The following is a 14188-nucleotide window of genomic DNA, read 5'->3' on the forward strand; positions in this document are numbered from 1 at the left end:
GGCCTCGTTAGTTAACGAGCTGGGGGCAGGGGGCGGGGGTTAGTGAAGTAAACAGTCTAGCTGTCAATCAGATCAGATTTCAGCTTTTTCGGTGTTTCCTTTCTGGCGCGGAGGCTATAAAGCCATGTGCTTCGGGCAGGGCCAGATGCAGACGATCATGCAGCAGAACTGCGCTGGGTTTTGGGTGGGAATGAGGGAAGCAGGACTGGAGACCACAGCGCACGGGGTCCAAATGCCACCCAATCCTGCTCACGAGGCGACGGATCTTCGCTTTGCTGCTTCTGGGTCTCAAATAGAAAACCCTCTGAGGAGCATGAGCAATCACGTGAAGTCATACACAAAAACAATTAAGAACAAACGTGCGTCTTAGACGTTTGTGAGAGTGTAGTGTACTAGACTGTGGTTAAGGTGAGCAGGCAGGGACAGGTGCTCAGTGTCACAGCCAGCAGCCATATCACCCTGCAGCTCCCAGCTGGCAGCCCCCCTGGAGACTCAGCAGGTGTGAGCCTGGCCAGTACCTGGATGGGAGACTCCTGGGAAAGCTGAGGCTGCTGCTGGAAGAGGTGTTAGTGGGGCCAGTAGGGGGCGCTCACCCTGCAGTCTGTGTGGGTCCTAATGCCCCAGTATAGTGACGGGGACACTAGACTGTAAAAAGACTCTGTCCTTCAGATGAGACGTAAAACTGAGGTCCTGACTCTCTGTGATCATTAAAAATCCCAGGGCGTTTTTCGAAAAGAGTCGGGGTGTTACCCCGGTGTCCTGGCCAAATTTCCCCCTGGTCTTTCCCAGTCATGGCCTCCTAATAACCCCCATCTCTGAACTGGCTTCATCACTCTGCTCTCCTCCCCACTGAGAGCTGGTGTGTGGGGAGAGGACTGGAGCATCATCCAGGTGGGGCTGCACACTGGTGGGGGTGGAGGGGATCCCCCATGACCTGTCAAGAGCTTTGAGTGGAGTGTGCAGAAAAGCGCTCTAGAAGAGTAAGGAATTATCAATCATTATTATTAACTTTCAGCCCCCCCTCTCTCCTTCTCAGTCCCTTCAGAACAAGAGCTACAACCACTTCGCCGCCATCTACTACCTGCTGGTGGAGCGGCTCAAATCCCACCGCAGCAGCTTCCCCGTGGACCAGCGCCTGGACGCCCGACAGCGCCGGCCCAGCACCATCGCCGAGCAGACCGTCGTCAAGGTAACCGCCTCCGCCGCCGGGTCCCGTGAGGCGCGAGTGCTCCCTCCCCCCTGGGAAGCGGCCGGGTAGGGTTGCTGTGTTAGCCGCCCCCTGGCGGGCGGCAGCACTGAGCCCGTGTGTGTGTGCCCGTGTGTGTGTTCCAGGCGAGCAGCGCCCCCCCTCCGGTCGGCCTCCTCCCTCAGAGCGTGCGGCTCCTGCGCTCCCCGGCCCTCCCCCAGGCCTCTGCGGACTCCTTCACCTTCCCACAATCCCCCTGCGCGCCCGAGCCCAGCCTCATGGAGGAGGAGGTGGGCACGCCTCAGGTCAGTGAGGGGTGGGCACGGTGGGGGTGGTGGTGTGGATCAGTCCGGTGGCCCCCTCAGAGCTGGTTCCCCATCTGCACTGAAACACGCAGCGGCAGAGAGGGGCCTGCCTTTTCCAGCGGCGCACAAGATGAGCGCTAGTCAGAATGCCGATTACGGCTGGCACAGATCAGCGGCGCTCAGCCACCAAGACATGAACCGGAACATCAGCGCAGCAGAGCCCGCCGAGACCGCAGCCAGGGCCCCAGTACAGGATGATTGCTCTAGCGTAATAATAATAATAATAATAAACTTTATTTTATATAGCGCCTTTAAAGGTGGCTTCTCAAAGTGCTTTACAGGATGACGACAACAATAAATGAGAGGAATACACAAGATAAAACACAATTACAATATAGAGAGGAGACCGTGGATGGTGGTAGTAAGAGAAGCAGAGGGGTGAAGAATGGAACCAGTTCAGTAAAGGCTCTTCTGAAGAAGAGGGTTTGGAGTCTGGATTTGAAGGAGTTTAGAGAAGGTGACTCTCTGATATCCTTGGGCAGAGAGTTCCAGAGCTTGGGGGCGCAGCAGGAGAAGGCCCTGTCACCCATACAGTGTAGACGGGCTTGGGGGACAGTAAGGAGACCAGAGTTAGAAGAGTGAAGGTTGCGAGGTGGGGAGTAGGGCGAAAATAGTTCAGACAGGTACTTAGCCCTGTGAATCACTGACAGGGATCAAGAGGCTGGATGCTGATGAGAGGGGGTGGTAACTGGAGGAGTGCTGTGCCGTGAGAAATGGAGTACTAACGTGGCCGACGAAAAGTGGGAGAATCATTATCAGTTCTCCCCTTTTTTTTTTTACTAAGGTGAGGTGATTTGGGCTATTGACTATTAGCAGTTGACAGCGTGAGGGAGTCCCCCTTTGGGCATCCCCTGGTTCGATTCATCAGGGCAGAAGGAGTCGGGTAACTCCGGCCGTCAGAAACCGAGCTCAAACCAGCACATGGGGCAAGCATTCCAGTGGCATTCCGAGTCGGAGGCAAGTGGAGCTCCCCCGCTCTCCCGCAGGCATTCTGCTGCCGTTAAGGAACAGCCTGCTCAAGGTCAGACAGTGGGGAACGCGGACGTGGCGGGCTGATCCCGCGCTGTCGCCCGTTTTCCATTTGGCCCACCTCGGATGCGACTGAAAGCAGGGCCTTCCTCGGAGTGCCCGTGCTCTATGCCCGGTAGCCTCCGTCAACCCACGCTGCCTGCCGGCTGCCCAGCCCCGGCACCCCCCCCCCCCCCCCCCGGCGGATCTCTGCCCGGCCGCCCCAGAGCCAGGAGCGCCGCTGCCCTGTGGGATCCTGAAGAGTTGGGGGTATCCCTGTGGCGGCTCATGCTGCCCCTGCTGGGGACACGGGGTCACCACACAACCTCCCTGGCTCCCCCCTTCGTCCGCTGGCCTCCGCTGGCGTTGCGGGGGCACCCTCCCAGGCCAGCTGCTCGCGGCTCTGCTCCGGCTTCTACAGGGACTTTGAGGAGAACGGGAGCCAACAGCTGCGCAGGTCACCCCAGGTCACCCCAGGCCCCGGTGAGGATAATTAAGTGACGAGCTGCAAAGCAGAGGGGCGAGAGGGCAGGGTCTGCAGTCAGGGCAGCGCTGGAGTGAAGCAGGGAGAAGCAGGCTGGCTGACAGGCTCCTGACAGGAGGCCCAAGCGCCCCGTTTCCCTGGCCGCGCTCCCAGCTGGGCTGTGTCACTGAGAGCTCGCGCTGCTCTCCCAGCCAGAACGTGCTTCCTGTCGCTGCATTCCAGAGCTGCACGTCCTCCCCTCACTCTCCCAGACACGTCTGAGGAGCCGGAAAGAGAAGGAGGGGAGGGAGGGAGGGAGTGGAAGCGCAGCCAGCGCACTTGTTCGTGGACGCACAGCCCTGCCGGGCTGAGAGAAGCAGGGAGAAAGAAGAAAAGGTCCAGGAATAGCAACGCACCCTGCAGTACAGCACCAGGCTTGAAAACGGAGCCGACACAAACACGTGGGCAGCTTGGTGCCAAAGCTACTTCCCAGCTCCCCCGCTGCAGAGGCTGCGTTCCTGGTTCGCTCGCCAGGCTTGTCTTGGCCCAGCGACACCCAGCCGGCATTGCCAAGCAGCTGTGGGTCCCCCCCCCCCCACCCTGTCAAGAGGCTTGGCGGCGGGCGACAGCTGGAAGAGCCATTCATTGCAGAGACAGAGATGCCAGTCTGTCCTGCCGTCTCTGGGCTGGGTGAGCCGGCAGCGCAGCTGGGGATCTGGGCAACAGGCTTGCGGGGACGGTGGGGTCGGTCGGGCCCTGGGGGGTGTCCGCGTCCCCAGGAGGAGGAACTCATAAACCTTGGTGCTGGTGAAAAAATGTGTGTATGGAGGATTTTGTTACACTTTTCACACCCCCTGGTTTGAATACCGCAGCTCTGCCCAGTTTGTGACACACGAGGGGCAGTAAATTTGGAGAATATACAGACGCTCACGCACGTATATCTGAAACAGCTGTGCAGTCTAGGTGAGGTAATACACAGAGTATTAACCCTTGCCAGTTACACTCGTTCATTGTGATGAGCAGTAGTGAGGGTGAAGGAGGCCTCGCACCTGCAGCCGCCGGCTCCCGGGCTGAGTGGAGGCGTGCCAGTGAGCCTCTCGGCTGCCCCCTGTCGTCTCCAGGTGAACGGCTGCCTCCTGGACCCCCTGCCCCCCTCCACCATCCGCAAAGCCGGCCCCTCGTCGCCGAGCAACATGATGGAGACGTCCATCGACGAGGGCATCGAGACGGAGGAGCCCGATTCGGAGGAGGACCCGTGCCAGGCCTTCGCCGCTCTGCACACCTCCCGCTTCGGCCAGCGGCGCCACACGCTGTCCGAGGTCACCAACCAGCCGGGCATGGTGCCCAGCGCAGGTGGGTTTCGCTTCTTAGAACCAGAGTGTCCGCATCAGGTCTGGCGGTCGGCAGGCTTGACCACTCTGTGTCTCCGCGCGCCAGGAAAGCTCTTCAACGTCGGCCACAACCCCTCCCTGGGCAGCGTGGACTCCGAGTACGACATGGGCTTCGTGCACAGTGACCTCAGCCTTCTGGAGGACACCCCCGCGCTCAACGAGGTGGTCCTGGCCAACACCTCCATAACCCGCATGACCCCGCCTTTCATCGGCGCGAGGCCCGCCAACCCCGCCATGCAGGCTCTGAGCTCGCAGAAGAGGGAGGCGCACAACCGCTCGCCCATCAGCTTCCGGGAAGGACGCCGCGCCTCCGACACCTCCCTCACGCAAGGTAACGGGAGTCGGGGGGGAGGTAGCCCACTGTGAGCCTGGTCAGCACCTGGATGGGAGACTCCTGGGAAAGCTGAGGCTGCTGCTGGAAGAGGTGTTAGTGGGGCCAGCAGGGGGCGCTCACCCTGCAGTCTGTGTGGGTCCTAATGCCCCAGTATAGTGAGGGGGACACTACACTGTAAACAGGCGCCGTCCTTCAGATGAGACATAAAACTGAGGTCCTGACTCTCTGTGGTCATTAAAACTCCCAGGGCGTTTCTCGAAAAGAGTAGGGGTGTTACCCCAGTGTCCTGGCCAAGTTTCCTCCTGGATTTTACCAGCCTCCTAATAATCCCCATCTCTGAACTGGCTTCATTCTTCGTGCAATTCATCGGTCAGGCAGTCTCTTTCTCTTGCTGGGCGCAGCAATCCTAACGATTCCCTGCATCCAGCACTTGCTCTCCATGGATTCCCGAGCGCTTTGCAGTGAAGGGCAGCCTCCCCTGCGGACGCACGGCAGCCGTTCGGCACCAACACCGCTGCTTGGCTCGGCGCCATGAGGTCTTTCATGCCCTGGTACCCAGGGACCCAGTCGCGATCGCAGCGTTCACAGCGCCGAGTCCCTGTGCTGGAAAACATGGGACATCAGTGCGGAAGGTCCGGTCGGGAGAGACCACCTACTGATCCCCAGACTGGTTTCCTTGAGAGATCTCCCATCCCAGTACTGACCAGGCAACAGCATTCCATGGAGTTTGTTTCGAAGGTTCGGGAGGGGTGACAACAACCTAGTTTAATCAGAATCCGCAGTCGGTAATTAGCAATCAGTTCCAAAGTCATTTCCATCCCTAAAACACTCTGTGATCCCACCTCCACCTCTGCAGCTGCCCCTGGGTCACTCCTCACTCCGGTGGTCCTGGCCTCCTTGTCCTCTGGCCAGGAGGACAGCACTCAGCCAAGCGGGTTAAGCCAAATTTTCACGAAACACTCCTAATCCTCTCAGGACACTCAATTATGGGGTGTTGTTATTCCTGCAGAGCTAATGTTCTGAGATCTGATGCGCTCAGAGTACAAGGTGCACAGGAGCTGGGGTTGCGATTTCTAGAGCGTTGGAAAGTAACTCTTGCTTCAAAGCCTTTATTGTTTTTGGAGGAACTAGTGGAGGTGTGAAAGTGATGAGGGTACTGGAAGGCGGTGGGCTTGAATCCCAGGTGAGACACGGCTGTTGTGCCCTTAAGCAAGGTTCTTCACCTATACTGTTGCAGTAAAACTACCCAGCTGTGGAAATTGGTGCAAATACAAGCTGCTTTGGAAAAAAGCATGAATGAATACTTTATTTATGGGGGTACAAGCTGCACATGCTAGGCTGCTGATGCCTGGAAACAGACCTGAGGAGGCTGCAGAGCTGCAGCCTCTAGAGGACCAGGACCATGGGGCTGCAGCTGTGTCCCAGGACAGGACAGCAGGGGGTCTCTGCAGGAAGGCCGCGCGCCTCTCTCTCTCTCTGTCCTCCTGGGCTCCCATGTCTCTTGTTCCCGTTCTGTCCGCGCAGGGCTCGTGGCGTTCAGGCAGCACCTGCAGAACCTGGCGCGGACCAAAGGCATCCTGGAGCTCAACAAGGTGCAGATGCTGTACGAGCAGATGGGCCCCAGCGACGAGCCCCCCCTGCCTGACCTCCTGGACGCCCAGCAGCAGCAGCAGGTCGGTGCCGCGGCCGGAGTGGCGGACCAGCGGCAGGCCGCCCTCCGCGCTGCCCCTCTTGCAGACCCTTCCGGGGGGGGGGGGAGCGTGTTCCGCCACAGCCTGCCCTGTCACAGGAAGAAGTAGCTGGTTGTGAGTTGTTTACTGGCGGGCCCCTCTCGGCGCTGAATGCGGCCATTGTTCTGCTCACTCGGCTCGCCCTGCTGGCGCTGTGCCTCTGCTTACATAAGAACCGGCCCGGCCCAGCGAGCGCAGCGCAGCGCGTTTCAATTCAATTCATTTTTATATAGCGCCTTTCATAACAAGGTTGCCCCCGAGGCGCTTATTACTCGTACGCTCACTGGCCAAAATTTTAGGAAGCCCCCCGACGAACTAACCTTTCTCAGGTAACACGGGGCTGGCTTCCCCCACCCATCCCAACCGGGATAGCCCCTAGATCACGAACATCCAGCTCAAGCCGTTCTCGCCATTTGCAGCACAGGGGGGGAAAAATCATTACGTTTCATGAGGAGACAGCAGGTGTGGGCAGAACTGAAAATGGAAAGGAGGGTGAAACAAGCTGCCCAGCCACGCTGTGGAAGCCGCTATACGGGCGTCTTTCAAGTGCCGGCGAGATCCTTCAGTTAAGATGGAAGTTAATACTTTACACAAATGGTGGTGGGAGTGTGGAACAAGATACCCAGCCACGTTGTTGAAGCTCGTAGTCTGGCTTCTTTCAGCTCACTATCAAATTGGCCAGATGGGTCGAGCGGCCTCATCTTATCTGTGACCCGTCTGATGTTCTTACGTGCTGCTGGGAGCCCCCAGATCCCAGCTGAGTAATCCTACCCTACCAGTGGCAGCGCTCGGGCAAGTGTGCACTGCCTCCTGGGGAATCCCAGTCCCTGTCGACTCGGACCCGGGACCTTGAAGCGCCTTAAGCGCTTGAGCCTTGGGGAGGCTTTAGCGCGTTTCCTGCCCAAGCTCGTGGCTCACCCCAGCAAGGAGTGTTGACGTTTGCTCCCACCTCCTGTTTCCAGGGTGACCTGTCCCACCCACAGGACGGCGTTTCCGTGTACCCCAGCGGACCCCACCCCCAGATCCTGTCCCGGCGGCAGAGTCTGGAGACCCAGTACCTCACTCACAGGCTACAGGTGAAGTCGCACACCGAGTGCCACGCGGATGCTGGTTTTGTATAATTTTCTATCACTGCTTTTGCCGAACAGTGTTGCTCAACAGCCCAAAATAGCTGTAGCCTATGGGAGTCTGTACTGCAGAACTAGCTTCTTCAGCTCACTGTCTGACAGTACAGTCGCGGACTAACACGTGGGCATTGTCCGACAAAGACGCTTTCTCACGCCAAAACGGGAGGAAATTCTAAAAAGAGTTCGCAGAAAATACAGGAAGTACAGTTTGAAATGCAAACCCGCAGCAAAATGTGACTGAGCAAAATCAGATCAGATTAAATTTCCTCGTTGATGTAACTCACCACAGGAAAATTAAACCCACTCAGTCAAACTTCTTCTTATTCCCCTCAGATAATGACATAAAGCTTAACGTTATGTTTTCAAACTAAGCCTCCGAATCTTTAAATTCCTGGAGGAAGAACACAGTGGCTTCTCCTCGGGCTCAGCCGCCCCTGGCCCTGCCGAGATACAGGCCGTGCCCTGCGTGTCCGCGCCGCGCCGGACAGAGACGGTAACCGGGCCTTCTGTCTCCCCTGCAGAAAGCCAGCCTCCTGGCCAACAGCCCCACCAGCTGCCAGATGTTCTGCAAGGAGACGCCACGGAGCCTGGAGCAGCAGCTGCAGGAGCACAGGTAGGAATGGGTCCGTCGGCACCGAAATCCACACCCCCTCTGAGCCCACTCCACCACTGGGCACCGCAGGTTGGCCGATCGCCTCACGCGCTGAGGACGTGCATAGCTGTCTGCCCCTGAGGGAGGCTGGTGCCCCAGAGTACGGGCAACACGAGAGCAGGGGGTTCCACCCTGAGGCTCAGCCGAATCAGACGGACTAGCTGGGGACTCTCGAGGCAGGGGACAAGGGGGGGCAGTCTGGCCCGTGCCAGTGCCGTGCCAGCTTGCTCAGGACAGACAACGCGTTGGGGGCGCAGCAGGGGCGTTTTGACCAAGACTTCCAGTCTCCGCGGTCTGGAAGCTGATTCAGTGGGAATTCTGACCGCGCCCTCTCTGTGCCCTCAGGCTGCACCAGAAGAGGCTGTACCTCCAGAAGCAGTCCCAGCTGCAGGCCTACTTCAACCAGATGCAGATCGCCGAGGGGTCCTACCCCCCGCGCCAAGCCCTGGGGCACCACCAGGAGCCGTCGGGGTCCCAACCTGAACAGGGGGTGCCCACACAGCAGCAGCAGCAGCAACAGCAGCCCCAGCCCTCCGCCCCCCAGGCGTCCCCCGCCTTCGCTCGCGTGCAGCCCCCGCTCACGCCCCTGCTGGAGCCCCCCCCGGAGCCGCTGACCTACGAACCTTACCTGGGGCACTACCAGGACCTGCAGCCCATGGGCGTGCCCCCCGGCCTGCCCGTGCAGAGCCAGCCCCAGGACCCCCTGGGCTACAGCTACCCCGCGGGCGACCTGGCGCTGTCGCCCTCCCCCGAGCCCCTCTACCAGGAGCAGTACCAGTACCCCGCGGACCCGGGGCAGCCGCCCCCTATGGGCCGGGCGGAGGGCGTCCCGGGCAGCTACGAGGGGCTGGCCCTGCCCGAGCTGCACAGCAGCTTCCTGGACTGCGAGATGATGGAGACCGTGGACTCCCAGCACGGCTTCGTGCTGGTGAACTGAGGGGGATGCCCTGGTGCAGACGAGCAGTATTACCCTGAGACTGCTGCAGCATTCGGGTGGGTGGGTGGGGGGGAGGAGTGCCTCTTGGGGGGGTGGGAAGCCGCCAGAGGAAGAGATTATATATATATATCAATATAGATTTTTTTTTCCAATTTTACCCAACCCTCCCCGGACCCCCACCGCCATTCCTGACGTCTAAAACCCCAGAGAGCTGGGAGTTCTCTCTCCGCGGGTCCTCGGAGCAGACGCGCGGCTCGCTCGGCGCTGACCCGGGCCAGCTGGGCCAGACGGTACCTGCCCAGATACCCGAGCTGTGAGCCGGGGCAGGCCCGTTTCAGGTGGAGCTGCAACTCTGACATAAGAGCACAAATGGTAACAAGTTCTTTTTCGTTCTGTTGTTTGAATAGGAAATTTTTGGTCTCAACTTCCTTTGAAGGTTTGAGTGCCATTTCATCTAAAAAATAAAAAAAAAAACACAGCTGAGGAGTGCAGTGACCACGAATTTTACGTCAATATTAAAGCAATATTTTCATCCGGAACTGAAGGAAGCCTTAAACAATTTCTAGGTTTCTTAAGGAACATTCTTCTTTTTTGACGTCGAATTAAAACACTTTCTGTTGACTGTAGGCTTCAGGGGGGCATAACGCTAAGTCACATGACACTGGATTCAGACAAAAAGTCCGTTTCGGGCTCTCTTACTACAGCCATTTTGAAAAGGAAGGGGAATTTTTCTGAAAACAAGAAATCTGCCAGAAGCTTCTAAAACAGTTACTAAACTAAGGCTACTTTTCTGGATGATTGGATTTAAGCGTTTACGTTTGAGGAAGTGGCAGAAGTCAGACTAAAGGGAGAAGAGGCGGTGGGCATTACACACCAAGAAGTGATGTCAAGGGAAGGCCGTGGATGAGGAAGTGTTGGCATGGCAACTGTTTTGGGCCTACTGGATTCTTGAGAACGAGACAAGCCTGTTTGAACTGGAGCTGGAGTGATGCCTCGGTCCCTCCACACCTTTTCAATAACCGGCAGAAAAAGAGAGACACTATTGTTTTCTTTTGAAGTGAAAAGATAAACAAAGTATATATATTATTAAAACACGTTGATGGTTGTTCATTACGCTTTGTACAAATTAGGATTTTAGAAATTGTAACAGACACAAGTTGCTTTTTGAGAAACACAACAACAGATGTGTTCAGTGTGATAGTGCTGTGCCTTTGACTTGCGTTTCTCTTTTGTTTTCTTTTAATTTAAAAAAAAAAAAGTGATTTGTTTTGGGTTTTGTTTCCTTGCTGGAAAATGAAAAGAATTAGACCCCTGTTTTTCTGATGGTACAAACCAAAGTCCCTTCCGGAGCACCCTGACAGCCCCACCGTGTGGAGCTGAGGGGGTCAGCTTCCTAGTTCGCTTCTTGACAGTGCTTTTTGGTCAATCAGTATATGCCGTACAGAAGTATTATAGCAATATTTATAAATAATAATCTTAATTATGATGATGGTAATAAGATAGTGAATGTGTTGCCATTTTGTTTGTGTCATTTCGCACTTTGTATCTGATATCTGATCCTTGGGACGAACAGTCTTTAACATCCATACCCCTCATTCTTGTTGACCACACATAAGCTAACGTGCTGTTGAGAATAAAACAAGAAAGGTTTATTGGAACGGCTCGTCTTCTTCTCTCTGTTTAAATGTGCGTGTGCCTGGGAGCCTCTAGTCTTAATCCGAGGATTTTATCCAGTCTTATCCTTAAAAATCCAGGGAAATTGGATGCATCCAGTTTTCTCCGGAACTCCTGTGGCTCTTTGTGTATAGACATGCACCCTGCCTGTGTCGGATCCTAAATGCACTGCTTTCCCAGTTTCCTTGTCCCTTTGTTGCCCCGTGAAGCAGTTTCCTTCAAATCCTTTTCCTGAATCACCACTCAGGGCTAAGAATCCGTGTTTCAGGTCTCCCTGGTGGTCTTCTCTGCCTGCGGCCAAGGTGATCCAACCTCTAGCCAGTCCATGAGTTTGACTTTGATTTCGGGAAGATTTCTGGTCGCCCTTGAAACTCGTCCCGGGCCAGCGCGATGGCGCCGGGGGGCAGGTGACCTCTCTCATTAACACAAAGAGGTGGGAGGAGGCAGAGGGGGGGTTCTGACGCCCCTTTTTAGTCTTTTGGGTGTGGAGTTCTGTGAAATAAGGGAAACAGAGGTGTGTGGCCGCTGTAGAAGGCCACCGGTCATTCCAGCTGATTTTTTTTCTGGTTGAACACAAGTAGATGGAACGCCAAACAGCCAGAGAGGCTGATGGGTTGGTTTTCACTCAGGCCCGCACAGAGACGAGAGATACGGGCCCAGGCTCACAGATGAGGGCAGCAGCTCCTGGACTGTCCAGTGGCAACCCGGAGGGGACAGCTGCCTAATGCCTGTTATTCCAGGACTCTGGAAAGACATCCCTCTGAAAGGAGCTCAGAAATCCATAGGCCAGGTGGGGTGCTGGATGGCACAGGGTCTCCGTCCAGCAGATCGCCGCTCCTAGAGCACAGCTGAACCCAGGGATTGTGGGGTGGTGAGCACAGAATCCCCTCCGTCCTGGGGGTAGGGGTTGAGAGGCTCTGATGAGTGTCTAGTTCCAGTGCAGCTGTCGCAATGGTGTACTTCCTCCCAGCCCTTTCAGCTCACAGCCAGGTCCTCGACACTGGAAACCCAGAGGTTGGCAGCAAACAAACTCTGTACACAGAGACACGGGAGACTGGACCCACACGTTTTCGTTTCAGTTTCCCCGAGTGTGAATCGCAGGAATGAGAACGTGATCCGTGAAAATGCATGTCGAAGAATCTCCCTGTGACCACTGTTGAGAGTTCAGTCTGAAGTGGAAATGTTTTAAGAAATTGTGCCGTCTGGTCTGGGACATTTTCAGACCCGGAAGATGTTTTTTTTTTTTGGCTGGTGGTTTGAGGCGAGGGAGGTATTTGTTACTTTGTGTCATGAAAGCCGAGATGAAGTTTCTTCAAAGAGTAGGCGGTAAAGAAGTCGGGCCAGCAGAGGAGTGATTCATTAAAAAAGTGATTCATTTAGAGACAGAAAAAGCCGATTCATGAATTAAGCGTTGCAATAATGATCTTATTTCTGCAGGAATGCAGAGAGCTGTACTAGGTGAAGCAGTGCAGAATCGATATTGTTCTCCATGGGTGATTATAAAGTTTACTGACTGTAACTCAGAGTCTGGTTTTAATCCGTAGAAAGAAAAGCAATGTTGCCTGAAGAGAAACACAGGGAGACCCATTGTTGTGGTTAGTGCTGGACACTAGAACACGCTTGTCACAGTCACCGACACAATCATCTGTCCCTCTGACACAGCGTGGTCTTCACAAACAGAGCTGGGATTGGCTTCCTCTGTCTCCAGATGTTCTGGTTGACTGTAAAGGGACTCCAGTAACTCTGTCACTTGTTCCTCTGTTCATCGCGGGACTTTCATACTGACAGCCTCGTAATAAATCACTAGACAGGCATACGCTTGGGGGTAACAGCCAGGTCAGGGGAAACAAGGGCCAACAGGGAGGAGGTCTCTGTAGTCATGGAAGATCAGTCAGGACAAGACACACCTGGTTTGTCTTCTGCCATAAGTGGCAAAACGCCCAGCACAGAAGGGAGCACACACAAACACACCCATGTGAGGTAGCTGGGCCTTTGTCTTTAGGCACATGGGAGCTGGCAGAGAGGTTTATCCCGAAGGCGGATCTTTACAGGACAACCATGAAAATATTAAGGGAAGGTTATTATTTTTGGTGTGTGTGGTTCCTGGGGGTTTTGCTGGAGCTTGGTGCTGCTTTGGTGTTCGGGCAAGGGCTGCAAATCAAGAGTCTAGACCAGCTCTCTGATTGTTCAGATTGCTCAGCTGCCCTGCCATCAACGGTGTTGATTACAATCAGGTTGTTTTTATTTCCTTGCCCGCGAAATGTGCCTCGCAGGTATCGCGTAGTCTGCACTTGCAGGATGTGATTAACTCCCTGGCGACGTGGCCCACGATCTAGGCTGTCAAATTACAACTCAGGAAAAAAACGTCCAGAGGAAAAAAAAGGAGGGAGTGCGATTAAGCTTGATCCCTTCAGTGCTTATCAAGAACCCAAGGACAGACGAGAGAGCTCAATTCTCCCGCCCCCAGCTCCTTCCAGCTTCAACCTCTGAGCCTTAGAGCCCCAGCCTGTTTGAGAGTATTTTGCGCCACAGCTAAAAGAGAAACTGTGGCCGAGGTACTGTTCCAGGTGCGTTAAGAACGAGGTGCCTTGGCTGGGTGATTCACCAGAAAGGGAGAGGCACAGTTCTGTCACGGGAGGGGTCATTCAGCCTCTTTTTCGGGCGCGTCGCTGTTTTTCTGACCCTGCCTGACTGGCCGGGTTGCTTCATACGGTACGTGACTGCCGGCTGTCGCCGCGGGCGAGGTGTAGACTCTCTTCTGGCGCAGAGCACAGCGGCAGGAAGTTGGGCGTACGTGCCAGACCACCCTCCGAGATGACCGATGATTCATTCTGCGGGGATTGCGATAGAGCAGCGCGCTCCAAACGGAGCTCGGACGTTGTCAGATCTGCAGGCTCCGGCCCTCTGGGGGATGTCCCCCACATTGTAGAACTGCCAGCTTGTGGTAAGTCTGCACTGGTGCTGTGTGTGTACACATTCCCTCTGCAGGCTCAGGCCCAACGCACCAAGCTTGCCTTGTAAGACAGATGTCTAAAACAACAACAATAATAATAATAATGATAAATTTTATAACACTTTACAGCTTTATAGGTCATGGGGATCCCCTCCACCCCCAGTGTGCAGCCCCACCTGGATGATGCTCCAGTCCTCTCCCCACACACCAGCTCTCAGTGGGGAGGAGAGCAGAGTGATGAAGCCAGTTCAGAGATGGGGGTTATTAGGAGGCCATGATTGGTAAAGGCCAGGGGGAAATTTGGCCAGGACACTGGGGTAACACCCTGACTCCCTGGGATTTTTATTGACCACAGAGAGTCAGGACCT

At 55.6% G+C, this 14188-nt stretch overlaps 1 protein-coding gene across 2 annotated transcripts in view; it reads left to right on the plus strand.

Annotated features, from left to right (window-relative positions):
• Positions 1-10851, plus strand: part of LOC148816680 (serine/threonine-protein kinase SIK2-like) — a 50032-nt gene extending 39181 nt beyond the window's left edge. For both annotated transcript variants that reach the window (XM_088939578.1, XM_088939579.1), the window contains 8 exons: positions 1037-1189; positions 1333-1491; positions 4144-4375; positions 4460-4744; positions 6272-6420; positions 7440-7553; positions 8126-8217; positions 8602-10851. In XM_088939578.1, the coding sequence (XP_088795704.1) occupies positions 1037-1189; positions 1333-1491; positions 4144-4375; positions 4460-4744; positions 6272-6420; positions 7440-7553; positions 8126-8217; positions 8602-9193 (1776 nt within the window). In that variant the 3' untranslated portion in view covers positions 9194-10851. The remainder of the gene's footprint in view (positions 1-1036; positions 1190-1332; positions 1492-4143; positions 4376-4459; positions 4745-6271; positions 6421-7439; positions 7554-8125; positions 8218-8601) is intronic.
• Positions 10852-14188: the final 3337 nt, after the last annotated feature.

Source organism: Atractosteus spatula, chromosome 22 (genome assembly GCF_055471065.1).
Source record: "Atractosteus spatula isolate fAtrSpa1 chromosome 22, fAtrSpa1.hap1, whole genome shotgun sequence".
NCBI lineage: Eukaryota > Metazoa > Chordata > Actinopteri > Semionotiformes > Lepisosteidae > Atractosteus > Atractosteus spatula.